The sequence below is a fragment of the Chionomys nivalis genome, chromosome 19 (genome assembly GCF_950005125.1).
Source record: "Chionomys nivalis chromosome 19, mChiNiv1.1, whole genome shotgun sequence".
Classification (NCBI taxonomy): domain Eukaryota; kingdom Metazoa; phylum Chordata; class Mammalia; order Rodentia; family Cricetidae; genus Chionomys; species Chionomys nivalis.
Window position 1 is genome coordinate 30,879,267 of NC_080104.1, and position 27,446 is coordinate 30,906,712.

The following is a 27,446-nucleotide window of genomic DNA, read 5'->3' on the forward strand; positions in this document are numbered from 1 at the left end:
TCCTCCTCTTGACCGCCACCTCAGTAAGGACACTTCACACACCAGTCTGGAGTGTGCACCGATTTCAGAGGGGCAGTACGTGTTCAGCTTCTCCCCTGCCTCAGAGCGGCTCAGAGAACGGGCAGGGGGCAGAACCCACATGCCTCCTGAGGAACTCAATGAGGAGGTCTGCCAGAGGCCTCACCCCACTGCCTCTCATGGCTGGCACTGCCAGGGCTGTTTGCCATCCGGGCTCTGTTGGGAGCATGACCCAAAGCTGGGGGCCTGGCTGCTGGCCCCAAATCTGAAGGACTAGCTACAGCTACACCTTCAAGGTTTGTGACAGGTGAAGGGTTAGACTGTCCTCTACCAATCTACTCTTCACACCCACGCACGCGCGCACACACCCACGCACCTTAATGACCAACCAGACAGCTGTAAAGAAGAGAGGAGGAGTTTATTGTGTTGAGCAGAGCTTACTCTCATGATAAACCAGCATCCTTTGGACTAAGACATTCACAGACATTAACCTCATACCAAGTGAGGTGTTGGTTTGAGTGGAAAGTTGGACATGGTTTCTTTAAACACCCTAAGTTTTGTCTCCATTTTTCCTTTTTTGATTGGAAAACAGAGTGCTTGGGAGTCTTTTGTTCCAAACTGCCAACCTTAGGTTAGTGTGGTTTGCATCTGGTTAAAGGAATGGTGCCCATTTCTCTACCGAGCTCAATGGGGACGTAAGGCAGTGCAGAAAGCACAGGCGGGAAGAGACCATGGCTCCAAGCCCTACTCATGAGTCACAGACCCTCCACACGTTGCGAGGGACCCAGGACACTCAGGAGAGGTCTCCTGCTTTCCTTCCCCGGAGCATGTTGGTGCTTGGCGCTGACTCTGTCACCTGCTGCTATGAACTGTCAGCACTCACGGGCACCATGGGAAGGAGAGTCTCTGCCCAATTCACTGGCTCACCATTGCTATGTAACACAGAAGGGCTCTTTCTGTTACTACACGAACAGACAGACACCAGCGACGGAGGAGAAATGGGGAATTTCAGTAACTTCCTGAGTGACAGTGTTTAATGTGCTTGGACTTGATCCGGCGTGTGAAAGTCCTCATTAAGACTTTCCTTGTTACCTTAAGGCAGAGAAAACAGGAGCTCATGACTTCCAACAACAAAAAGTGCTAGCTTCCTAAACAAGAAACACGACGAGCCATCTGATCGACTCTGGTCGTCACACAACATCCCCAGAAAGTCAAGTACCCGGTAACTCACGAAGAAGACGGAGCCTGAAGTCACATTTAGGAATCGTGCATAGACCACACTCCACATCACCAAGCCACTTCCCACTCGACAGCCTTCCGTGAAATCTACCCAGCAAAGTGGACCAGAGCGCCCTCCCAACTCCTCAGGCAAATGATTTCTTTTAATCATGCAGGTCTAAGAACAATTTTAGAAAAAGATTTAGTCACGGAGGAGCTAGGGACAAGAGGAGAGACTTCATCCCCTGGCCATGTGACAGCTGACAGTTCTAAATCACACCAGTCAAGTTGACTTCCTGTTTTTCTCTTCCTTCTTTATCTCTGGGCTCTTGGGGTATCATCCGCGGACTCAGTCTGAAACCAGATGACACACATCAGGCAGAGCCTCAACAAGATTCAGAACACAGTTTCAAGTAGCGTCAGGAAACATGGAGCCTGCTTCTGGCCAGACAGGCCCAGCAAAATGCATGTGCACCTGGAGACAAGCATGCTCATCAGAAAGGCAGCTTCCGCCAGACTAACAATGTCAACATCTTATGAAACCACCACTCTCAACTAAACCCAGGATGCTGGAGGGCTGTGCCCTCACAGTCCGGGATGCCAACCAAGTGCCACTTTCTGCAGAACACAGAGACTGACTCGCACTGGTGCATGTAATTCTGACGAGTCATAGTTCACCCTACCCTACTGACTCAGAAAGCAAACTTTCTACCTCTATATGACAAGAGGTCAAAAAAACTATATATGTGCATGCCAAGAACAACAGTGAACTTTCCAGAAGCTTAGACAATCCATGTGGTCCGTTATCTCCTGCTTCTTGGAAACTATTTCACCTCTCTTTCCGGTCACAGTCTGCTTTCCCATGGAGCCATCAGATGAAACCAACATGGACACCTTCTCTGGGGCACTTAATGGCAGCATCATTTCTGGGGCATTTGCTAAATTTGTTGAGATGAAGCTGGTAGTGAGGAAGAAGCTGGCAGAGGAGGGGCCTGGACAACCTTAGAAGCAAGCTGGGTCTGACCTATCCAGCATCAACTATTACTATGACTTACGTCAGGGTGGTGACATATCAGGAACCATAGAGGACGCATGAACGACTTGGTAAAAAGAAGGAAACTGGCCCCTGGGCCAATAGTAAAAAGCACACCCCTGTGACCTGATTATTTCCTGCTTATCATGGGCTCCCAGGACACGGGGAGCACTGTGTCCCTGCCTCCAGTTGAGGACAGCAGCAGTGGCATCCCTGAAAACTTAATACAATGTGGACACGAAGCCTGAACAAAGGCTGGCTCTAAGTTAACTTTTGGATTTGAAAATAGGGGAAAATTAATTACTTGATATGTGTGGTGAAATCTTTATTTTAAAGTTCATGTTGCAATATACAGTGCGCTGATGTCACGTGCTAAGAAGCTGGCTACGGAACATGTGAGGCCCCCTCTAACTTCATGACAAAACAGTTCAATAGTCCAAGAGTCAAACATGACATCCTTGAACACAGCTGGGAAGTAATTCATTCCCAGACACCTTTCCAAGGTCAAGAGGACTCAGCCATTGCTTAGCCCGCTGTCTACGCGCCTGCAGTGGGAAGGGAGGCTGCAAGCTCAGCTGGTTTCTGCAGGATGTTGTGAGCACCGAATCTGATGATGGTGTTTTTAGTTTTGCTGTTTGTTCTTTCACTTGTGTCCTTACCTGAGGGTACACTCTGCTCTGCCTAGGACACTCATTGGGGAACTCCAGGGGCTGAGTTAAGTAAGGAGTTTCTGCTGGTTGTGTGAGCTCCCGATAGATGACGCTTTGCCATCTCTCTCTATGTATAACTTAATAATGGCCCATTCAAATCCCAACTATGGCTACTGTAGATCACTCCTCCTTGAAAACACACGTATTACCTAGTTCAAGTGGGCAAGGACTTCTCCTGCGTACTCACTCTTCATAGTCACTCTTTCTGAGGGGTGGGGGCGCAATGCTGGGATGGAACCCAGGGCCTTGAGCTTGCTAGACAAGCACTTTGTCTGCCACTGAGCCACACCCCTGCTCCCTTCTTGTTTTTAAAAGGCAGGTTAAAGAGGAAGAACAGCCCCTGTGAGCTGGAAGGCAGGTCAGTACCCAGAAACCCTCTGCTACAGATCCCTGACTCCTGGGCAGAGATGACACCAGACACCTGTACAGCCAGGGTAACAGCGTGTCCCCGGCTCCACAGCCCAGGCTGCTCCCGCCCAGGTGAAGTGGGCTGTGGCTGTGGACACACACAAAGCAATGACGGGGGCTGCTTCATACAGCAGCAGTTACCTTAGAACTGTACCGGGCCTTGGACGAGTCTCCAAAGCTAAAGGCAATCACAGAGCCAAAATGAAAGGCAAACAGACAGAGTTCCAGAGACAGTCATTCCTCGTCAGAGGTCTGAGAGCAGAGTGAAAGGAAAGCCCAAGGCCAGTCTCCTGGGTCTGAGAGAAAACTACCGTGGCCGTCCAGATGGAGGCTGAGCACACTGAGATGGGTCACTGAGGGACTCAGTGTGCCTGTGCCCAGCTAGGAAACTGATAACCGACAGTTTTTTACAAAGTAGGAAGGAAAAGCAAACATTTTCATAAATATAAAAATCGTTTACAAAACAATTATGTAGAAAGTTCACTGGGAATAGAATGAAACTTCCTTTAAAGTCAGCCACAGCAGACTGAAAGAGAATGGCCAATTTTTTGTCTTCTTCCTTTGAACACCACAAAACTCCCCCCGGCCTGTCGTCTCCACAACCCTCATCCAAACAAGCCCCAGTTCTCCTCAAGACTTGTTTCTTAGCAACTGAGCCAACCCTGAAGACACATGATTATCGGCTGGGCTCAATAACAATGAGCCTAATGCTTGGGAAGAGAATATGGGGCACAAGATGGGAGAAGCATGTTGGCATAGACCTTGAGGCAGGGACCTTGGATGAAGCATCTGCCGGCCTGACCTGGTGCAGGGTGGGCATCTGCAGTGCAGCAAGGGCTGCAGGTAAACTGAGGTAAGGAAGAACATGGTGGCTTTTCTGGCTAGCTTCTGAGCCAGTGCAGCAATGTGTGCTCTTGGACGTGGGCACCAAAGGACTCAGCTTCCTTCAGTTGCTGCCACCATTTCTCCCTCTGGTGTGAAGAGAGTCCCAGAAGATCAGCCATTTGTCTTCCTCTGAGGTACAAATCCAACAGAGCCTTAGCCCCAAAGATCCAGCACCCACTGGGGTGCAGTAGTCTAAATCAATAGGTGTGGACACCTGCCCAGTCAGTTCTTCAGCAGTTGTATCGACAGATCAGAAAAAACCATTTAGTATAAAAACTGTCAGATGGTGGGATTTCCCATCCTCCGCCAGAGATCATAATTCTTCATGTTTCTCAGGTTCTATGGAAAAGAACAACAGAACATGAGACTCACGTCATAAACACAGCATGAGCACTGTCCACAGCACACCCCACAAGCTCTCAGATGAAGTTGGAGGAGCTTGGGGTTTGGTATTTTTGTATTAAAGTTTGAAAGCAAACATAAGAGAAAGGACACATTTTCAGTTTTAAGAGTTGCTGACTCGCACTGTGGCTACATTGCTTTCACAAGGGCAGTCCTGGCTCTCAGCCAACATTTGTTCTGCGTGCCAGGATAGCTGTTTTCTTTGATCCTTAAACTGTTGTAATGTTACTAATTGATATGGAACAGTAAAGTAAGCATCTTCATATGTATTGTTTTTGCCTTGCACTGAGTTATTTAAGAGCACTCTCACCAGAGGAGCTGCTGAAGGTGGAAGCATTTTCTTTCATATGTTCCTATTTATAACCATTACTGTGTGCACACGTGTGGGTAGAGGAGAACTGTGTGGAGTTGGTTCTCTCCTCCACTTTTACATGGGTTCTGGGATCAGACTCAGGTCATCACTAGGTTGGGTAGCAGGCACCTTGCCCACTGAGCCCAGCGGTGCAGGATCTCAGAGGCTCCCGTTAACAGACATACTGCTGCTTTTGAGCAAGGGCTTTCCAGACCCACAGCTTCTGCAAGGCTCATTCCCCAGTCTCACCACTGTCTCCTCTATGTGCGCATTATCAATACATCAATATTTTTTGATATAGCAGTTACTAATGGTGACTCTAACTTGATTTCTGCCTTATTCCTATGTGGCTTTTCTTTTGAGTAGTTTGCTCATATTCTTTGCCCATTTATCTACATATATAGTTGTATAACATATGCATGCTGAGCCCACAAAGGCCAGAAGAGGGCATTAGACACCCCCAGAACTGAAATTACTGTCAGTGCTTTTAACCATCTCCCACCCCAAATCTGAGTTGTTTTTATGGTGACTGTGTGACTGTGTAGCCTTCTAGCTAGGATTCTTACTACCCTGACAGTCTCCAGAATGGGCTGCCGAGTCACTCAAGACCCAAGCTCTGCATTTGCTCTTGGGATAACTTTAAAGGGGGAGAAATATTAAAATCCAGAGCCCAATTTATTCATTGTTTTTGTATGTTGGTCTCAAACTTACTGTGTAGCTGAAAAGTGAGTTTTACTCTTGATCCTCTCACTTCTTAGCTTTGGATTAATTATTAAGACTTGTATGGATGGGCAAAGGTATTAAGCATTTATTGTAAATTTTTGTGGCTTCAAAAACAAAACACCGCCAGGCGATGGTGGCGCACGCCTTTAATCCCAGCACTCAGGAGGCAGAGGCAGGCAGATCTCTGGGAGTTCGAGGCCAGCCTGGTCTACAAGAGCTAGTTCCGGGACAGGCACCAAAGCTACAGAGAGACCCTGTCCCGAAAAACCAAAAAAAAGAAAGAAAGAAAAAAAAAAACCCACCTAATTTGATTGATAAAAATACGAAAGTATTTTGCACAGAGATCCATGTCTGTCCTTGGAAGTGCTAGGGATGGAACCCAGGGTCCTGCACACACTAGGAAAGTGTTCTAACACTGAGCCACACATCCAGCCTTCAGAAAGACACGTCTTACCACCGATTATGCTCTTTCAGCTTGCTGCTATAAAATACACTGTATGTGTGTTTGGTTTTCTAACTTTGTTTCGTTGTTTTGAGACAGGATCTCACTATATTTCCTTGACTGGCCTGGACTCACTATATAATCAAGCTGACCTCAAACTCAGAGATCCACCTGTCTGTTTCCAGAGTGCTGAGAATAAAGGTGTGTGCTGCCATGCCCGGTGATATGTGTCCCCCTCTAAATAAGTAAACATATTATGAAGCTGTAATAAAATGATATGGAATAAAGTTGAAAATTGATGTAAAGAAGACATCTTTTTTTTTTTAATTTTCAGCTTAAATACAAACACTCTGTTCTCACTCCAATATGCTTGTTTTACACTATTTTCTTTCAAACGAATATATATTTTGTCCTGATCTAAATTTATTCACTCTCTAGTACCTTGGCAAATTTAATGAAAACAACACACACACACACATATATTTTTTTTAAAAAAAGTTTTAGAAAGCATCTCTTCTTTCTTCACCAAAACAAGAAAGTGTATGTGTGTAATTGTGTGTGTGTGTGTGTGTGTGTGTGCGCGCGTGTGTGTGCTGGGTAGAGGACTGCAAAACTTCACTGAAAGCGCTATTTAGAGGGCTGGCCGAAGAAACAAAATGAAAAGCAGAACTTAGCTGAGGTCGAGACTAAGGGAAAGGTAGCTCTCTCCCCTTATGTCATTATTTTGTTGTCTTCCCAGCAAATCAGAAACAAAGAAGCACTTACCCAACACCAGGCTTACACTCACCTTCCTGTGTCTTTTCTACACGCAGGGTCCCCATCTTCTTCTCCTTTTGGAAGAGGCTCTGCAGCTGCTTGATCTCCTGATCATAGTCCTGCCACTCGGGGACGATTCGCACAGCAGCCTCCAGTTTGGGTTCTTTAGTCATGGGATTATTGCACTGAAAACACAAGGAGCGCACCTCAGAGGAGCTCAAGGAGCTGTACAGAACGCAAAGGAGACTGAGGAAAGAAGACCGGGACTGCAGGGTCAGTAAGAAACTCCCAAAGCCAAAGTGGAGCAAAGGTCACAGGCACAGAGGAGTAATGAAGGGCAAGCAGTGACTCAGCAGAAAATGGTTGGCCCTCTGCGTGGGGATCTGGCTTCCTGAGGAAAGCAAAGAAGAGGCCGGCTGAAACAACCAAGACCTGCTTTGCAGCTCCAAGCACAACTCAGAGAGCCAGCTGGAAGCAGCATCAGCAGTCCAGGCACAGTCCTGGTCCATGCAGGGAAGGCAGCTCACCAGGTCGATGGTCTTAGCCCTCTTCTTAGATGCGTCATCACACCATGTCTCACACCAAAGCCATTCTTGAGGGAGGGATTTGATTGGCACCTGATGGATCATGTTATTGGGCAAATCCTGTTTGGTAAAGAAAGTAAAACACAAGGATCTAAAACTCAGAAATTTAAATAAACAACCAAAAAAAGTGTTAGCTTAAAATTCAACTAGAGGGCTGGAGAGATGGCTCAGCATTTAAGAGTATACTGTTCTTTCAGAGGATCGGAGTTCAGTTCCCAGCACCCAATCACCTGTAACTCCAGCTCCAAGGGATCTGATGCCCTTTTCTAGCTTCTGCAGCCACCTACACACATGTGCACACACCCACACAGAGACACGCACACACATAATTAAAAGTAAAAAACAAAAACCTGACAAAAGCAAACAATATCACCTCACCTAGGGGCCCATGGATGGGACTACAAATAAAGCATTAGCAGCTCTGACAGAGGACCCAGGTTGTTTCCCACCGACGGTCTGGCAGCCCACAACCATCTGCACCTCCAGATCTGATGCCCTCTATGGACTCCTTCAGTACTAGGCACACATGTGGTGCATATATACACAGGCAAGCCAACACTTATACAAACAAAACACAGACAAAATTCAACTACATTTTCCTGTCTAAAGAAAATCACATTCTTTAGTTTTTGTTGAGACAGTGTCTTACTCTTGCCTAGGCTGGCTTGGGACTTGTGAAGTCCTCCTGCCTGGCCTCTCATACTGGAATCACAGCTGTGAACCAATATGCCTGGCCTCTGTTCACTTCTGCAGTTCAACTAGTTTATAATTTTCCAGAAGAGAAATCTAATATATCAATGAAATAAAAAGCATAAACTGACTGTGAGGCTTGTAAAGAAAGATGTAGCGCAGTCAGCTGAGCGCGGCGGCACAACTGCAGCCTACCACTCTGGAGGCAAAGGCACGAGATCAGAGCCACTGAGTTCCATGCACCCTGGCTATGTTGTATGTTCCAGGAAACAATCACCTGCACTCTAGCGTTTAATGAGATAAATGGTTCCTATGGTGGTCGGAACAAGAACAGGCTAGTAGGTTTGAACACTTCATCCCCAGGTGGTGGAACTGTTCCCACCAACCACACGGCAGCTCACAACCATCTATATTGAGAAGGGTTAGGAAGTGTGGCCTTGCTGGAGAGTTGTTCCTAGGGCAGGCTTTGAGGATTCACAAGACACCATTCCCAGTTTCTCTCTTTCTCCACTTGCAGTCAAGATGCGAGCTCTCAGCTGTTCCTGCTACCATGGTTCTTGCCTTGCCATCAAGGACTCTAACCCTCTGGAAATGTAGGACTAATTAAACACCTATCAATTGCCTTGGTCATAGTTCTTTGTCACAGAAAAAGAAAAGTAACTGAGACAATTCCCCATTATCAAATCTGTCAACAACAAAACCCAATAAACTTAAATTATCAAATATCAATCTTGATGTATCTGAGTTTAGTTTTAAACACTGTTGACCCAGCACTACTGCAACATAAAGAACAGAGTGTCCATTTAACTTCATATTCTGTGGGAGAACAGATTCTGCCTCTAGTACGGGCAGACAAGGTAAATGAGACTAACTTGAATCCTGAAGACAACTGAGAAGCTGAATGATGTCATGAGAGACACACACTTGAGGCTGGAGTGTGGTTCAGTGAAGTGTGCGTTCTGCATAAATGAGGCCGAGCTCAATCACTATTACCACCACCAAAAACAAAAGAAAAGTGCATACATTTTAACCCTTTGCATATGTTATGGCTTCTAATTTAGTGTTTTTATGAGATTCCTGAATGTGTAAATGAGTCTCTAATTCTTGTACCTTTTCTTGGGCTCTTTTCCTTCTGTTTCTTTGCTTTGTCCAATTTTGATGTGTCTTTTTAATCTTTTATATTTTAATTTTATGCCAGGCGGTGGTGGCCCAAGCCTTTAATCCCAGCACTCGGGAGGCAGAGGCAGGCGGATCTCTGTGAGTTCGAGACCAGCCTGGTCTACAAGAGCTAGTTCCAGGACAGGCTCCAAAACCACAGAGAAACCCTGTCTCGAAGCCTGTTTATTTTCTAATGAGAGACAGGAAGTCAGTGGATCCGGATGTGAGGGGAAGTGAGGAGGAACTGGAAGGAGTAGAGGGATTTGAAACTGTAATCAGGATTTATTACATAAGGAAAAAATAATCTATTTTCAATAAAGAAAAAAAAAACAGCTGAGCAAAAACATGAGCAAAAAATGACAAAAGCACCAGACCCAGAGCAGCTGTATAGATAGATGAGAGCTGGCAGGTGGCAGAGATATTAAAGTCAAGATAGTCAACTCTACACAAGACTACACTAAAAAATAAAGGATAAGGAATTTCAACAAAGAACTGAAAACAAAAAATATTAAAACGGGGGAAAAAAACAAAACTTTTTTTTTTTTTTTTTTTTTGGTTTTTCGAGACAGGGTTTCTCTGTGTATCTCTGGCTGTCCAGGAACTAGCTCTTGTAGACCAGGCTGGCCTCAAACTCACAGAGATCCGCCTGCCTCTGCCTCCCTGAGTGCTGGGATTAAAGTCGTGTGCCACCACTGACCAGCTAAACCAAAACATCTTTATTAAAAGCAAGAACAAACAGAAGGCTAAACAAATCAGACAGGAAATCCTAAGAACAAAGTACAAAAACCTAAAATGAAGGATTAAACGAAAGAAAACACTGAGGAAAGGCGTGTGGCTGCCGGAAGAACTCTGCAGTACTGCTTAAAGACAGTCAGAGACAAATCCCAATAGAATAAAGTCACCCACAAACCCCGCTAAAACCAAGCTAGACCAAAATGAAGCCATAAGTACCCAGTAGAGGATCTGTCAAAGCTCGCTATGAACTGGCTACAGCGGCACATATCTGTAACCTGAGCACACGGAAAGCAGAAGCAGGAGGTTCATCATCGTGATATGCAGGCAGCCTCGGTTACAATGTGTGAGAGAGAAAGACCCTGTCTCAAAAACAAAAACAAACAAACAAACAAAAACAACCTACAACCAGACACCTGGTCACCTCATTGCAATACAAATCTTAAACATAGCAACTAATTTTAAAATAAAATCATCAGGGCAGCAGGTAACAGCTCAATCGGAAATCAGAAACCAAAAGACCATGAAATAGAAACTGCACGAAAACTTCTAAAAGAAATAACTGTCAAGTTGCAAGGTCAAATTCAGTGAATATCTACTCAAGTGTAGGAAACTGGGGTACAGTTCAGTGGTGAAGGCTGCCTAGCAATATGAAGAAATGAGCATAAATACAAAAGAATGAAGATGGACCCTTATCTTACACTATTTGCAAATAAACCAAACTGTAGCAAAGACCTTAAACTGTAAAACTCTTAGAAGAAAGCACTAGGGAAATTCCTATGATATGGATTTGAGTATGAACTTCAGGATATAACAGCAAAAAGCATAGGTAACAAAAGAAAGGGAGAATGGAAGAAAATGTTAACCTCTTATCTAGTAATGGATTAATATTCATAACATACAAAGAACTCCTGAAACTCAATAACAAATAACTCTAAAATGGGCAACAGGCTTTAACAGATATTTCTCCACATATAACACATGAATGACCACACAAAAAGACAGCAACAACACTTGTCAGTTCAGAAAAATCAAAACCAAAACCACTGTGAGAATCAAGCACGGGAGTGCAAGCCTGTAATCAAAAGACAAGGAAGACTGGACAGGAAGAGCAGAGTTAGAGGCTAGCCCAGATCACAGATCCCCCACACAGTAAGACTCTTCTTCAAATCCTTAAATTTAGCATGTGTGCGTGTGTATGTGCACACACCATAGGTGGAGGTCAGAGGACAAATCTCTTCATCACATGCATTCCAGGGCTCAAACTCGGGTTATTAGATGCGCGGACAAGCACCTTTACCCGCTTTGCCATTTTGTCAACCCTGTTTTCTTTTTTTGAGAGAGAGCTATGCATCTAGTTCTGGCTGCAGTGACCCTCTTGTCTCTGCTTCTGGAGTTCTGGAATCAGAGTGCGCCACCACACCTAGCAAGGGCAACTTTTAAAAAATAAATTAGAAATGTAGATAGGGCTTGAGAGATGGCTCAGCAAGTGAAGGCACCTGCTGCCAAGCCTGACAGCCTGAACATGATCTCTGAAACCTACATACTGGAAGAGAAAACAAGTTCCTACAAGTTGTCATCTGACTTCCACATTGTGTTATGACACGAGTGTGCACCCAAGAATCTGGAGCAAAGGGAGTCCTGTGCATAACTAACTGAAACGTAAAATAGTGTCACCATTGTGGAAAACAGTTTGGTGGTTCCTCAGAAAGTAAATACCGAGTTCTGCTATGATTCACTAATTCTATTTCTTGGTATGTATCTCAAAGAACTGAAAACAAGAACTCACATACTATATACCAATGTAAATAGCAATTGCATACATCCCTCAGTGTGAAGTAAGTCAAATATCCCTAGTAACGACCTAGTAAACAAATGTTGTATGTGTGCATTACAGTATTATGCAGTCTTAACAAAAGGGGAATTCTGACCTAAGTAAATAAGCTTTTATACAACAGTCAAAACATCAAGATGCTATAAGTGAAATAAAACAAGCAAAGGGACAAATACTAGGATTTCTTTATGAGTTACAGGAAACAAATTCAGGACAGAAAGTAGAGAGTAGGCAGCCAGTGAGATGGCTCACCACAAACCACACAAAGGTGGAAGGGGAAAGCCACCACAGATTTGTCCACTGACTTCCACATGCATGCTCCCCACCTCGGATCTTAAATAAGAAGATCTTATTATATACTCATTATTATAATAAGTATGTTAGCTCCTTCTGTTGCTACGACTCGAGTGCTGGAGGAAGAGTCTGTCTCAGTTTCAAAGCATTCCACTGATCGTAGGGAGAGCGACAGCCAGAGCAGCTCACGAGCTGTGGACCAGTTAGCACAGGTAGTGGACACCAGTGTTTGATTCTGTCCAGCTCCCATGTGAAGGAACAGTGCCACTGACATTCAGGCTGGTCTCGCCCCGCTCAGTTCATCCTCTCTGGAAATTCCCTAACAGGCTCAGAAAAGCATGCCTTACTAGCGTCCTCAGAGATTCCAAGTGCAGTCAAGAAGACAATGACTGGCCAACCCAAGGGGAGGCGATAGTTCACTTAAGTGCTGTTCTTCCAGGGGACCTGAGTTTGTTTCCTAGCACCCAAGTCATGCAGTTCACAATCACATGTACCCCAGCTTATCTGATGGCCTCCCTCTCAGAACATATGCACACATATGGCACACACTCGAACCCACATGAGAATAATGAAAATAAAATCTTTAAAATGTAACAATAAGACCCATACCAATCAAGAACAAAGAACCCCAAAATATACAAAGCTATAGTAATTTAGATATTGTGGAATGGGCATGAAACAGACCAATGGTATAAATTAAAAAGCAGAGACAGGTCTATGCACATATGAATCCTTCATTTCTATTTTCCTTTTTAGTACTGGGAACTGAACTAAGGATCTTGCCTATATTAGGTAAGCATTCTACCACTAAACTATATTTTTTGCCCTTGACTAAGATGGTATAGTAGATCAATATATTCTGTTTATTTATTTATTGACTTATTCATCTTTAGATATCTCTTTATGTAGTCTTGGCTGTCCTGTAGTTTGCTATGTAAACCAGATTGGCCTCAAAGAGATCCTGCCTCTTCCTCCCAAGCCCTGAGATTAAAAGTGTGTGTCACCATACCTAGAATTTGTCCTGTTTAAAGAAAATGAAACTGGGTCAGGCATGGCAGCACACCCCACATATGTATAAACAGAAAGATACCAATACCTAACATATTTATTTAAAACTATCAAAACATATTCAAACTGTTTTGAAATTAGCAGTTGAGATACATGTCATAATCAAAAGATCATCACTGAAGTTTAAATGATAATTTATCATCAGAACCCTGGAGGACAAAGACTGTGGGAAAAGATATTCAAGTGCTGAAAAGAAAAGAAACTGTCCAGCAGGGCTCTTATGTATAACGTAACTATTCACCAAGACTGAAAGAAAACTTTAAAGAGAACCCTCCTGGCTAAAATGAAGCTAGATGGTAAAGCTAGATGGTAACTGGAATCCACATTTGTTAACAGAGTTTATATGCATTTTCATAAAGAAAATACCAATGTTTCTGATTTAAAATTAGACAATGCAAAAAGCATTTATAAATCTGTATGATTGGCATATAGTGAATAAAAATACAAACTGCTAACAGTACAAACAAAAAAACAAAGCAGGGAAATGGAGTTCGTTTTTGTATATACACTACAGAAATTAGCTAGCATTCATTCAAACTGGACCATTATAAATTAAGATGTTAGTGGTAATCATCAGTATGAACACACACACACAACTAAAAACATGCAGTACTAGCCAAGTGTGGTAATGCACACTTTTAATCCCAGCACTCAGGAGGCAAAGGCAGGCCAGATCTCTATGAGTTCTAGGCCAGTCTAGTCTACACAGTGAGTCTAACCCAGCCATGTGCATGTAGATAAATAGACAGATAACCTTAAACATATACACATATACTATTAAAATGATAAATTAGAAAAATATCCATTACAATGAGGAAGACAGTAAAAAATGCAGGATTGAAGAAAGATATAATACAATGGTACAAGAGAATGAACAGGAAACATCAGGTGCTTATTCTGTCTCACTAGCAATTACAGCAAACACAAATGGATTAAATTCTCCAATCAGAAGCTATAAGGGGAACTCAGCTCCATCTAGAGTAAAAAGACTGACCATTAAGTTTTGATCAAAATATAACCAATAGTATCTCTCACATTGCTGATGGGAGTGCAAACTAGAATCACACTGGATTCTAGCACCTGGAGAAGTGGCTCTGTGGTTAACAGTAATGGCTGCTCTTCCAAAGAACCTGAGTTTGGTTCCCATCACCCACGCTGGGTGGCTCACAACTGCCTGTAACTTTAGCTCCAGAGATTCAACAGCTTCTTCCAGCCCCTGAGGACTATACTCGTGTGCAAATATCCACCTCCCCCATGTATTTTAAAAGCTTTTTGAAATTATCTAGTAATGGTAGTAAAGGCACAAAGAACTGATAGCTAATACTCCCACCTATAGTAATAAATAATGCATGCACAAGTGTTCACAGTGGCATTACTGATGTAGTGAAAAACTGAAAATATGCAGGCTAGGGAAACGCAAGCCTGCAGTGCATAACAAAACTGCAAACAAACAAAACCCCCCCAAAAAACCAACCAACCAGCTGGGCAGTGGTGATGCATGTCTTTAATCCCAGCACTCAGGAGGCAGAGGCAGGTGGATCTCTGTGAGTTCGAGGCCAGCCCGGTCTACAAGAGCTAGTTCCAGGACAGGAACCAAAAAAGCTACAGAGAAACCCTGTCTCAAAAATCCAAAAAAAAAAAACAAAAAAAAAAAACAAAAAAAAACCCCAACCAACCAAAACCATGAGTAGTAGGGACGCATCTCCAAAACAGAGTAGAGGACAAGAGGCAAAACAAGCACACAGTCTAGGAGGCAGGACCAAGGGCTCAGAACTGAGTCTCTAGAGAAGCAAGTGGGCTGACTTCTGTCAAGGTCAGGGTGAAGGGAGCAGTGTGGTGGCATAATGATGCACTCCTGAGTGAGGTCTGGTTATGGGCTTTGCTCTGTAGTGACTCCCTGATATACTTTATGATGTATATTTATGATATGCTACATATCACAATAAACGACTAGAAATTTTTAAGAAAGGCAGGTGGAAATCATGACCAGTCTAACTACAACAACAACAAAAGGAAGGAAGGAGAGAGAGAGAGGTAAAAAGACTGACAATAGATATCTAAAAATACCTAAAAGTACAATTTTGGGGCTGAAGAGAAGCCTCAGGGGGTAAGAACACTGGCTGCTCTTCCACAGGACCTAGCATGGCATCTATTACCCCAGTTCCCTGGGAAAAGACTCCCTCTTCTGGACTCTGGGCGCATTGCACACATAGTGCACAAACACATACATGCAGGTAAAACACCCAAAAGCATAAACAAAACAAAACAAAACAAAAAACAACAAGAAAAAAAAAACCCAAACAAAACAAGCCTATAATTTTACTTCTGAAAATGCTATTCAGCAAACCTTCCTGAGAGTTTCTGACATGCAGGGTGTCAGGGCTAGGGAAAGTTTAATGCTATATTATATAAATTCTGAAATATTTGACAGTCTCAGTCCTTTGGAAAACAGATATAAGTCTGATCGATCTCTCCCCCCACACACACACACACACTCACACACACACACACACACACACTCACACACACTTTCCATGAAGAAACTGTTCAGTTCCGAGAGAGTACTGAGACACAAACACTACTTCATTTTCTGACACACAGAGGCATGACTGTATGAATGTACTGGCATGACTGTCAATAGTCACTTACTTGATCAAGATTTGAAAGACTGTTGGGATCTTGACTCAGACCTTGGTACTGTCCCCTGAGTCTGTCACCAGCAGCTATTTTCCTAAACTTCTTCAGATCCACGACATACAGTGCACTGAGCAGAGAAGGGACACTTGTTACAGGCAAACCACGGATTTATGTCAACAACAAAGCAAACTGAATAATGGAAGAGGTCATGAGGCAGGCGCTGCCAAGTGTCACTGAGAGGTGAAGGGATGATGGCTGCCGAGGGACTGCGTACTTCAGAGAGGATCGCCTCCTGCAGGCCACGCTCCGCTCTAACAGCTCACCGCGCTCAGCTTCTTATTTGTTGTCTTACATGAAAATTAATTCCTGAGGCAAGATTTCTAGCTAACTCAGAAGATTTAGCAATGAAAATCATTGAAGCTGATAAATAACAACCCTTGCCAAAGCTATCCTGATGATCTCTTAAATGGGTGTGGGGGAGGAAGGCAGTGCTACAGTTCTTTCAGGCCAGGAACTAAGTATAAAACTGAAATCACTGTACTTCATCATCCAGCTCTTTATGCGTTCTTTTTTAAAAGGGCTTATTTAGGGAGTTGTAGACTTGACTCAGAGCAAAAAGCATTTGCTGCTCTTCCAGAAAACTAGGTTTTGGTTCCCAGCACTCACACAGGGGCTCACAGCCACTTCTAACTCCAGTTCCAGGGGACCTGGTATCTTCTGGCCTTCATGCAGGCAAAACATTCATACACATAAAATAAGCATATCTTTTCTTTTTCAAATTCATTTTATGCATGTAGAGGTGTTTCCCTGTATCTATGTCTGTGTATCACATGAATGCAATGCCTACACAGGTCAAAAGGCATCGGATGCCTTGAAACTAGTTACAGAAGCAGTGTGCCGATGCGGGTGCTGAGCACTGACCCTTATCCCAGTGGAGGCGCAGTCAGTGCTCTTAATCTCTGTGCTATCTCTCCAGCCCTGTGTTTTTCTTGTGTATCCTTGCCTCCAAATCTTCCAAATTATACTTCTTCCAGAAGACATGAAGTGTCCATTAGAAACGAATAAATGCATATACTGGTTGTTGTTGGTGGTGGGTTTTTGTTTTATTTTGTTTTGAGACAAGGTCTCACTTTGTAGCTCTGGCTGTCCTGGAACTCACTATGTAGACCAGGCTGGCCTCAAACCCAGAGAGAGAGTGAGATCTACCTGCCTTTGCCTCCCAAGTGCTGGGATTAAAAGCATGTGCTACCATGCTTAGCCCAAACACTGACCCAAGAGGTTACTAATATGCTTGAAATAGGCAAAAAAAAAAAAGTATTTCATAGATTATGCATCAGGACACATCGTAAGAGGAAAACTATGAACATTGCACTGCAGAATATGCAGCTAAGCAAAGGAATAAAGTATACATAGGTATAAGAACTATAACATGACATCCTTTTAAAAAGCTCAAATTACAACACAGTAATTTAGACAGTGTAAAAAGGAGAGTATATTTTGTAATAAAAAGGATACATATTCATCATAGTTGTTTATGTAAGAATTAAACTCTGGAAAGACAGGATATAAATAAGAGGGATTATCTGTTGAGGGGGGGCTGGATAAAAAAGACAGATTAAAAAATTTTTCTCTTTAAGCCATATTAATATAATATCTATTCACTGATTCAATTCACAAAGTTAAGAAAAGAAAAACCAGACAACAGTGTAGGGAGTGCTCTTTCAGTACCTGATATGATACTTCCGCCCAGCCAAGTGACTGGCCCAGTACCCTGACTTCCAGAACCGGTAGCCATCCATCTCTCTCCTGCTATCACAGAAAGGAGTGTAACCGTAAGGGGCACCATCCAAATTGAAATCCCTTAACTCTTTCAGATCTGTCCGTACAATCTGTAGTAAAGAAAGTCAAAATACTTGTTAACTGACATACAGAAAACTTAAGGCATTCCTTAAAGTAGACTACATTACACAAGGCAGCAGACAGGGCAACTCAATGGGTAACACACAGGCTCTAGAATACAAGCCTGGATTCCTCCATTGTCACCCTTTAACCTGAAATGATCCTCACAGACTCCTGTTTTGAGCAGTTGGTCCCGAGCTGGTGGGTGGTGCTATTTTGAAGACTGTGGAGCCTTTTGGAGGCTGGCTGGTAGAAGTCTCTAGGGGCAGGCCTTGTTCAAGCTTCTATTTTCTACCCTTGGTCTGCCGTCATGGGGACAAGCAGTCTCATCAGACATTCCGGTCCCCCTGGTCCATTACCCATTTCCCTTTCTCTATTATGACAAATACACCCTCTGAGACTAGGAGCCAAGACAAATCTTTCCTCCCTTGAGCTGCTTCTGTTAGGTGTTTGGTCAGACAATGAGACAAGTTCTAATACAGAAAACTGATACTGAGGCACACGCTGAAGTGACAGAACCTGCCCAGTGGCTTGCAGGCCTTTTCAAGGTGGCTTGTGGAAGTATGTGGGAGAGCTTGCAGATGCAGGCTAGAGAAGCCTTACAGTGCTGTAAGCAGAGCGTGCAGGACCTCTCTGGTGGGCGTGCCTAGGACCAGAGGGTCAGGGACAGCTGACAGTAAAGACTGTGCTGATGAGGGCTCAGATGAGAGCGAGGATCTTATCTTCTGAAAAACTGAGTTAGGGTGAATTCAAAAGTAATGAACCTATTGATTTAACATGGAAGATTTGAAGACTGTCTTATTTTCAGGCTGTGGCATGGTTAGTAAGCACCTTGCTTTGGGTCAGATAAGCAGGATCAACATAAGGATAACAAAAGGATAGTTTAGCAGTGAGGAGAAAGCAGCTGCAGTGGTTAAAAGGATCAGCATCACTGTGGAGAAGGTGTGCCAGAGAAGTATTCGCAGCATTCCTTGTCATAAGATCTAAGCATTTCCCCTGAACTTCATTTATCACCCATGCCAGTAACACCTATAGCTAGATGTGGTAGTACAGGCCTGGAGTTCTAGTATTCCAGAGGCAGGGACAGAAGAACAATCTGGACAACAGAGAAAGGCTCTGTTTTAAAGTCAATGAATGTTCAAATAAAGTACTTAACATTTGGGAAGATAACTGGACATAGTAGCAAAGTAATATTAAACATTTATTTTTTCAATTCTTGGTATTTATGTTAAATGAATTAAGTAATATATAGGACTGAACACACAACAGAGCAGCCGTATTTAAGACAATATGAAAATGAGATGTGCTGGGAAGCTAAAGACAGGGCCAACCCTGAACTTAGGTGAGGCCTACTGGTGTGTAGGAGCATCACATCTCCAAACAGCTTCACAAGAAGCTGCAGGCCCAGGGTGGGAAATGAACTGACTCCAAATTAGAACAGAAGTATCTTGCAGTGGCTTCAACAGAAGCTGTGAACTCACAACAGGAACCAGATTTTACTCTGGGAAGTTTCACAACTCTCGAGAGAAAGGTGCAGACCCAAGCAGAATCCCCACATTTAAATAGAACAATACCTGACCCTCAGAGGAAGACTTAAGATAGGGACCTTGTCCCTAGACACTAGTCCCACAGAAGAAAACAGCACCTCAACCCTACAACGATTTCACTCCTGAACATTGCAAACACTACCACTGAAAGAAAATAAAAGGTGATTTGAATTTTAAAAATTAAAAATAGAAAAAGACTCAGCAGATAAACTAACTCCAGATGTCCAAGTCCCAGAGCAGAAACAAAAACAAAACCAAGACATCAAATCCCCTTCAAAGATTACAATTAATCCCATTGCTAGGGCTCCTAATGAAAAAAGCTTGAAGAACTTTAGCGGAAGCATTTAAAAGAATAAATATAACTATGTCCAAGCAACGTAAAGACATGAATATATTCTGAGAACAAAACAAAAGAGCTGAATGCAATGAGGACATCAACCCAAGACATAAAAATTGAATCGGGAGAGGGAGACAGAAATGCTGAAGAAAAACCAAACTGAGACGATGCTAGAAATGAAAAATTCAGTTAGCCAAATTAAAGGCTCAGTGGAAAGCCTCACGAACAGAAAGGATTGTGTGGAAAATGAAGTATCAGGGCCAAAAGAAAAGACAGAAGAATCAAATCGTATAATTAAGGTCAATGATAAATGATTCGGGGAAGGGTGGGGGTATAGATCTAGGACACTGCAGAAAGACCAAAAGAGCGAATCTAATTATAGGCACAGAAGAAGCAGGATACTACACCGAAAGCACAGACAATATTTTTAATAAAATCATAGGTGTTTTTCCCCAGATCTAGAGAAAAAGATGCCCAACAAGGTATGAGAAGCTACAGAATTCCAAATTAGACAGGACCAACATATTATAACTAAAATACTAAAAACACAAAATAAAGCTTCAAGAAAGAAAGGTCATGTCATTTATAAAGGCAGGACTATCAGAATAGGACCTGGTTATTCAAGAGAAACACTTAAAGCCAAAAGGAAAGATGTAGTCCAAGCTCTAGAAGAACACAACTGCCAATCAAGACTACTATACCCAGCAAAACTATCTGCAAAAAAAATCAAAGGATAGTGGGATAGAAAGAGGGCTTAGTGGTTAAGCGCAGTGGCTATTCAACCAGAGGATCCAGGTTTGAGTCCCAGCTCCCACAGGGCAGCTCACAACTGTCTGTAACTCAACTTCCAATGGATTCTCTGTAGAGTTGTACCAGAACTTACAACTTGTAGTTGTAAAGCACTAATACCAATACTATTCACATTGTTCCTTAAGATAGAAAAGAAGCCTTCTGAGCTCTTTCTATGAAGCCAGTATTACCCTGGCACCAAAATCAAATAAAGACAACACACATCAATAAAAGAAAACTACAGGCCAATCTCCTTGATAAACATAAATATAAAACTTGGTAATAAAATCCTGACAGAATTTAACATTACATTAAAAACATCATTCATTATGGCTTTATTTCAGTGAATGCAGTGGTGATACGTGTAAATCAATAAATATAATTCTGCACATGAATGAACTAGAGGACCGAAATTATGTTTCTCTCTATCAACACAGAAAAGGTCATGATAACAATCAAGGCAAGTTTAGGGATAATCGGCTCATGCCTTAATAAAAACTATATATAGAACCAACCTGAAGTCAACATCATACCAAATGGGGAAAAGCTCAAAACACTCTTCCTAAGGAACAAGACAAGAAACAGCTTCTACTTAATACAGTACTTGAAGTCTTAGCTAAAACAATATGACAAGAGAAGGAAACAAAAGGAATACAAATAGCAAAATAAGTCGCAGTATTGTTTTTTGACAGATGTTAAAGACTCCAAGGAAGTCTTAGAGTTGATAAATACTTTCATCAAAGTGACAGAATACAAAATCAACATAAAAAAAAATCAGTAGCCTTTCTATATTACAATAGCAAACTGAAAAAGAAACCAGAGAGATCACAGCCATAAGCAAACAAACATAATAACAAAAACCATCTGGAAGATGAGATGGAAAGGATTTGGAGCCTGCGGATGAGGCAGAGTGCTGTAAAATGCTGTCCTCTGGCATGACATGGTTATCAGACTCATAAACTCACAGTAGCTGTGGCTGCATGCACAAGACCTATACATGATCAAGCCAGCCAAAATGTAGACAGATGGGATAGATGACATGTAGGCTCCACCCCTTACTGGCACTGGGTAGCTACTGGAAAGGGAGAATCATTCTTTTCTTAGGATAATGGCTACTGACAGGATTCCCAGGCTCTAGTAGATGGCTCTATACCCATGCACCTATGCACTAATAGGACATAGTTACAGAGGGTATGTATGATAGATTACATGAAGACATTTTATTGTATACATGCATAAAATGTTCAAGGAAAAAATTTAAAGGGAGATGAGCTGATGGAACTTAAATTTAAAAAGTGATACTACCTGAATGATATCTTTTCATATTTCTGAAATACTAATGCAAAAAGAACAGGTACTTTTCCGTATCTGAAAATCATCCTTAAAAAGGAAAAGGAGCCGGGCAGTGGGTGGTGCACGCCTTTAATCTCAGCACTCGGGAGGCAGAGGTAGGCAGATCTTTGTGAGTTCGAGGACAGCCTGGTCTACAAGAACTAGTTCCAGGATAGGCTCCAAAGCTACAGAGAAACCGTGCCTCGAATAAAAAGGGAAAAGGAAACCTGACCTATTTAGCACTGACTACCAACAGCTTGTGTTCAAAGCTTACCTGATCAGCATCTACAAACAGGAACTTGTCAACAACCAGTGGGAAAAGTACATCCAGGAAGAGGATCTTGTAGCCCCAGATGATCCGCTGCTTCTCTGTCTGCTGATGAAGCCACCGCGGCCATTTGTACTGAACAAGTTCATACTGAAAGTTGTATTTGCTGGCCATGTAAGGTATAAACTCCTATTTTTAGACAGGGAACAATAATCATTCATTCTGAATTGATTCCTTAATGCAAGTTAACCACCATTATTACAGTACAACTAAGTATTATAGTACACACTAAGACAAGGTCTACTGAGAAACTTGGTCTTAATTCACTTGACTCATAAGAGCACATATAAACTCTGGTCCAATTCCCATTCTTGATGACATGTAGTCACCATATGATCTGACAGAAACATGCAGGTGAAGGCTTTGAGATTTAAAGTTCCGTGTGTGGGTGTTTACGGCACATAAGCTCCAGGTTCACTTATCTAAATTTGATTTTAGTAAAACACTTTGAGTTTGTAGTAAAATCTTCTCAAGGCTATGTCTAAACCACAGCAGACCCACAAGTCTTCAATCTCCTCACTTAACAGTAAGTCCTCTGTACCCAAGACACGGATGCCTTTAGGAGAGCAGAAGTAACTGCTCATTTGAGATGAGTCATCACTGAGTATAAAACTGCTTTAAATACTACAGAAAAAAAAAGTAAGATGCAAGAAAATCAGTCCAGGCCAACACAAGTTAAGCAGCAGACTGCTGAAGTTTGGTTTCCTTTGGCACAGAGGAAGCAATCCTTCCATACCTTATTCATAAGAAAATTAATCATTCTCAAAACACACTATCACTGTGCTTCTTAAACCAAGGCAAACACATGCAAGCATCCAGGGAAAAGGTTATTATTTTGTTAAAACATTGTCTCTTAGAAAAGACAAGAGACTCTCCTCCTATATTATTCAGCTTCAAACAGGCCACAGTTTTGGGTTTGTTTCTTAATAACTATTACTCCAAATAGAGCAGCCTGGAAGAAAAAAATACCAATATAGAAAAGACAATGAAATTAGGATATCCTAATAAAAGGAATAAAAAATAAGTGTACAGATAAAACAAAAGTAGAAAAGAATATGTTACAGTGTAAATATTCCCTTAACAAGGTTTTCCCTTTCCCCATGAACAAACCTTAAATGTGGGGGACAAATAATTCTTCAAGAACCAGAATTTCACAGGAGTTTTGGTATTCTTCAGCACTGATAGCATCATTATGCTGCCAAACAAAACAAATAATGATTTTCCAATGCTTTTTAACCTCAACAACATTAAGCAGAGAAAAATCACAAGACTGACAGCAGAGCTAACCTGTGGTTCAGTTAGGCAGGGACCATCAGTAGTGGGAAAGTCTACATACTGTACTAAAAGGTGTCACTGAATGAGAGAAGGATTTCCCTGAAAGCATATTCCAAACAGATAGGGGCAAATGCTAAGTATGCTGCATGCTTAAATGAGCCACCTCACAAACTGGAGGTCATAGCCATCATTCTCCAGACCCAGCAACATCTGGTACATGCACGGCCCCTGTCAGTCTGGAAAGAGAGCCTTGAGAGAAAGGAGAGCAGGGAAGGGGAAGGGAAACCAGAGGGAACAGGCCCAGGCCAAAAATGCAATAAAGTTTTTAATCACTATTGTTATTTTATTTAGTTATTTAGTGGAAAAAGAACTAAAAATTACCCAAATGACTTTTTTTAATTGTCTCCTATACCAGAATTAAAATGAAAACTAAAAGGAAAAACAGCTCTGAAATTGGGACAATGACCTTCAAGCAATGTGTTCCTTCAACACTGAGCTCCCAGAAAGAGTGACAAACTGACCCTGAGACCCTTCCCCTCTGGTAACCACAGCAACAGTTTCAAGCAATGGCCCGTTCTGCTTTCAGCTGTATGACCTAGGCAAACCCCTTCCATTTTAGTCTCGGTTGTTCAAGCAAGGGTGTTCTCACTTAGAACTAAGATCTGGCTCTAAAGCTGTGTGGGTCTGCAGAAGGTGGCCAAGAGTTACATGGTTATGGCCTATTGTTTGTCAATTCCTTAGTTTCTGCTTTAAGCAATATTTATGGTCAAGGAACAACAATTTCTATAAGGTATACACATAGGATAGTAATGGTCTATGGCCTTGTAATAGCCACACTGAGGCACCATGTAGCTCTACTTCATGGAGTGAACCAGATCAAAACAAATAGAACTGTATGTGGCAAGCTATCCACAGCTCTAAGAGTACTTCATATAAATACACATAGTACAGTGAGCAAAGCTTTTCTCACAAAATAAGCATACTGTAACAAATTCATTTACATACAAATAATGAAGACTAACCGAAGAAATCTTTCATAGAGATGACCAGATGCAACAGAGAAAATATTGATTATGTCATCTTTTTCAGGTTTCACTTCCTCAGTCTTCTGTCCTGAAAAGCCCCTGTAACAACAGAATTCAAAACAGAACCACTTACGATTGGGTAGACACAACCTTTCAGGAGAGGAGAGAGAGACAGCACCCGTGTCTTCCTGCTCGAGAGGTAAGACTTGTGGAAGCCACATACAGATGCGGGAAGGGGCACAGGAACAAGGCCATCTTGCAAGGCAATAAGAATGCTCATCAAAAGGCACCACATCATTTAGGAATAAATGGAACATAAGCTGCTCCAGAGAATACAATCTGTCCAGGGGGAGGTCAACAGAACAATGACTATCACCTCCTCTAGGAGTGGACCCCACCCATCAAGCTACATGGAAGACCATTTCCCCTCTCTTAATCAATGGGAAACATTTCCCAACTCCAATGGAAAGGAAACAATCTAGGTGCATGAAGCAGGTCAGAAGTAAAAAAAATTATTGTACTCAAAAGGATGCATAGCATGCACCTCTCAGATTTCCCTCCAAAATGTTAACCATTTTTATGATGCCAATTTACCATTTAAATGAATCCCAAAATCCAGATTCATTCTCACTCGTTCCATCACTCAGCAAGTCTTCATTAACCATGTCTGCTTTCTTCTGAACCTGTAATCATATATGACAGATCTTATTTCTCCCAGTAGGTCTGACAGGCACTGGATACACATGGAGTGCTGTCAACAGGAAACAATCAACCAAGTCTCCTATAGGAAAACCCCATCCAGACTGAATACCCAGGAAAAAAAGTATGTTTATCAGAATGCCCACATCAAAGCCTTCAGGGAGGATCTAGCTATCTCTTTGAATTGAATGATAACCAAGCTTAGTTTGTACAATGAGCCAAAGACCAAACTTAGCTGCATAGAAACATAGAACAAGTAAACACATACACATTGTTTATATACACAATTCATAACATTATTTCTTCTAGCTGACAACTTCTGGGGAAGAATTCAGCCTTCAGGAGCTGTTGGGAGAGGCATGTTGGGCCACGCCTATTTTCAAGACTTATTACTGCAAAGGATTCTCTGCAGCAGTCTCCTTTCTGTTCAGCCACAGGATGGCTGACTCTAGGTTTTACCATGTATAATAGGTACTTTTCCTCCAGTCACTTTACTTGAAGTCAAAAAACTTTAGAACGCTGAGGAGGGAGAGCAACAAAGGGCAGTAAATAAAATCACTTACTGTTTGTATTTTGTGTTTGTTTTTGGAGGCAGGGTCTCATGTCACCCAAACTGGCCTCAAATTCACTATGCAGTGCAGGCTGACACTGAACTCCTGATCCTCCTGCCTCTAACTCCTTAAGTACTAGGATTATAGGTGTACATCAACCATGCCTATAAACACTATAATCTTACTGTTGGGTTGTAAATGGGATTTCCCAGTCTTCTCAGAATAAAATAACTAATAACACTATGAATTGTGTGTATAAAAATGTCAATGCCAGGGCTGGAGAGATGGCTCAGTGGTTCAGAGGACACACTGCTCTTCCAGAGGACCCGAGTTCAGTTTTCACCACCCATACTGGGTAGCTCACAACTACCTGTACCTCCAGCTCCAAAGGATATCAATGCTCTCTCTTCTGATCACAGGTACCTACACATGTGTGGCATACAGTCACACAAACACATGTACATATACACAAACAAATAAAAGTTTTTAAAAATGGCAAAGTTGGTCCAGGCAAGGTGGTAGATGTCTTTAACCCTAGCATTTGGGAGCCAGTCTGTTCAGACTTATCTCTCAGTTCAAGGCTAGCCTGGAATACATAGCAAGTCCCAGGTCAATCAGGACTACACAGTGAGATCCTGTCTTAAAAAGAATAGGGGGGAGGGACAAAGCCTCTGAGGACATTTTGTATGAAATGGGACTAACATTGTTCTCTGACATGACAGTCTCTTGGCTGAAGAAAACTAGAAGCTTGTCTTCACAAAGACATTTTCCTTAAGCAGCATCCCTAGTAACAACAACAACCCCCCCCATGGAATAGCAGACTGACTTCAAAATGCAGGTGCCCCCCTTTATCTGCTGGGAAACATTCCAAGCCCCTGGTGGATACATAAAATCTGAGATAGTAGAGAACCCAGAACATATTCCATAGTTTTGCTCGCACTATTTATGAGAAAGCTTAACCTGTAAATTAGGCCACATAAGATCCACAACAATAACAGTAAAATGGAGCATTAATTATTTTAATAAACTAATGCGAATGTGCTCTTCTTGAAGGAGTCACACAGGAGTCAGTATTTTCAGACAGTGGCTGACCAAGATCACTAACGCCTGGCCACAGCAAGGTCTGCTATGACAGTGACTGAATGGGACTATTTACCAACTATAAACAAGTCACTGCCAAAGCAAAGCAAACTTACCTTCACTTTGATGATCTTGCTTTTGAAGTTATTGAGGAGGACAACAACATCATTTGCATCAGGAGGAGAATCTGTACCATCATGGCTGGAGACAAAAGTAAGACAGAGAATACAAATCACAACCCCCCAAATTCAGTAAGTGCATAGACAATGACTGCTATTTTGCCCATCATCTTTATCATAGAAAAGCTTTCCAAAACCAACAGTTCCTAAAAGAAGCACCTTTATAGGACAAAGAAGTATTCGTAGAAATCTCCATCTCTAGACTAAAGTGAACTGACTTCCTTCTTGAACCTTCCTTCAGATTAGCAGGCAAACAGCAACAGGTTCTCAGGCAGGGTACGCACATAGCAGATCACGAAAAAGCGTTTATTTTCATAGCTCTGAGCACTCAGGCCCATCACTGGAAACACTTCTACCTTTTAACTGGATCAGTTATGTAAAGAAATCTACTGAATGTGGTGACTCACACCTGGAACCACAAAGGAAGTAGCAGGGAGATCAATCTGAGCTCAAAGCCAACC

The 27,446-nt window shown here is 42.4% G+C and overlaps 1 protein-coding gene across 2 annotated transcripts in view; it reads right to left on the bottom strand.

Annotated features, from left to right (window-relative positions):
• Positions 1-434: 434 nt before the first annotated feature.
• Uggt1 (UDP-glucose glycoprotein glucosyltransferase 1) overlaps positions 435-27,446 on the bottom strand; it is a 117,110-nt gene continuing 90,098 nt past the window's right edge. For both annotated transcript variants that reach the window (XM_057794566.1, XM_057794564.1), the window contains 10 exons: positions 26,923-27,007; positions 25,071-25,159; positions 24,474-24,575; positions 23,287-23,371; positions 22,123-22,305; positions 17,673-17,833; positions 15,957-16,071; positions 7,475-7,591; positions 6,979-7,132; positions 435-4,611 (listed from right to left, as the gene is read on the bottom strand). In XM_057794566.1, the coding sequence (XP_057650549.1) occupies positions 4,586-4,611; positions 6,979-7,132; positions 7,475-7,591; positions 15,957-16,071; positions 17,673-17,833; positions 22,123-22,305; positions 23,287-23,371; positions 24,474-24,575; positions 25,071-25,159; positions 26,923-27,007 (1,117 nt within the window). In that variant the 3' untranslated portion in view covers positions 435-4,585. The remainder of the gene's footprint in view (positions 4,612-6,978; positions 7,133-7,474; positions 7,592-15,956; positions 16,072-17,672; positions 17,834-22,122; positions 22,306-23,286; positions 23,372-24,473; positions 24,576-25,070; positions 25,160-26,922; positions 27,008-27,446) is intronic.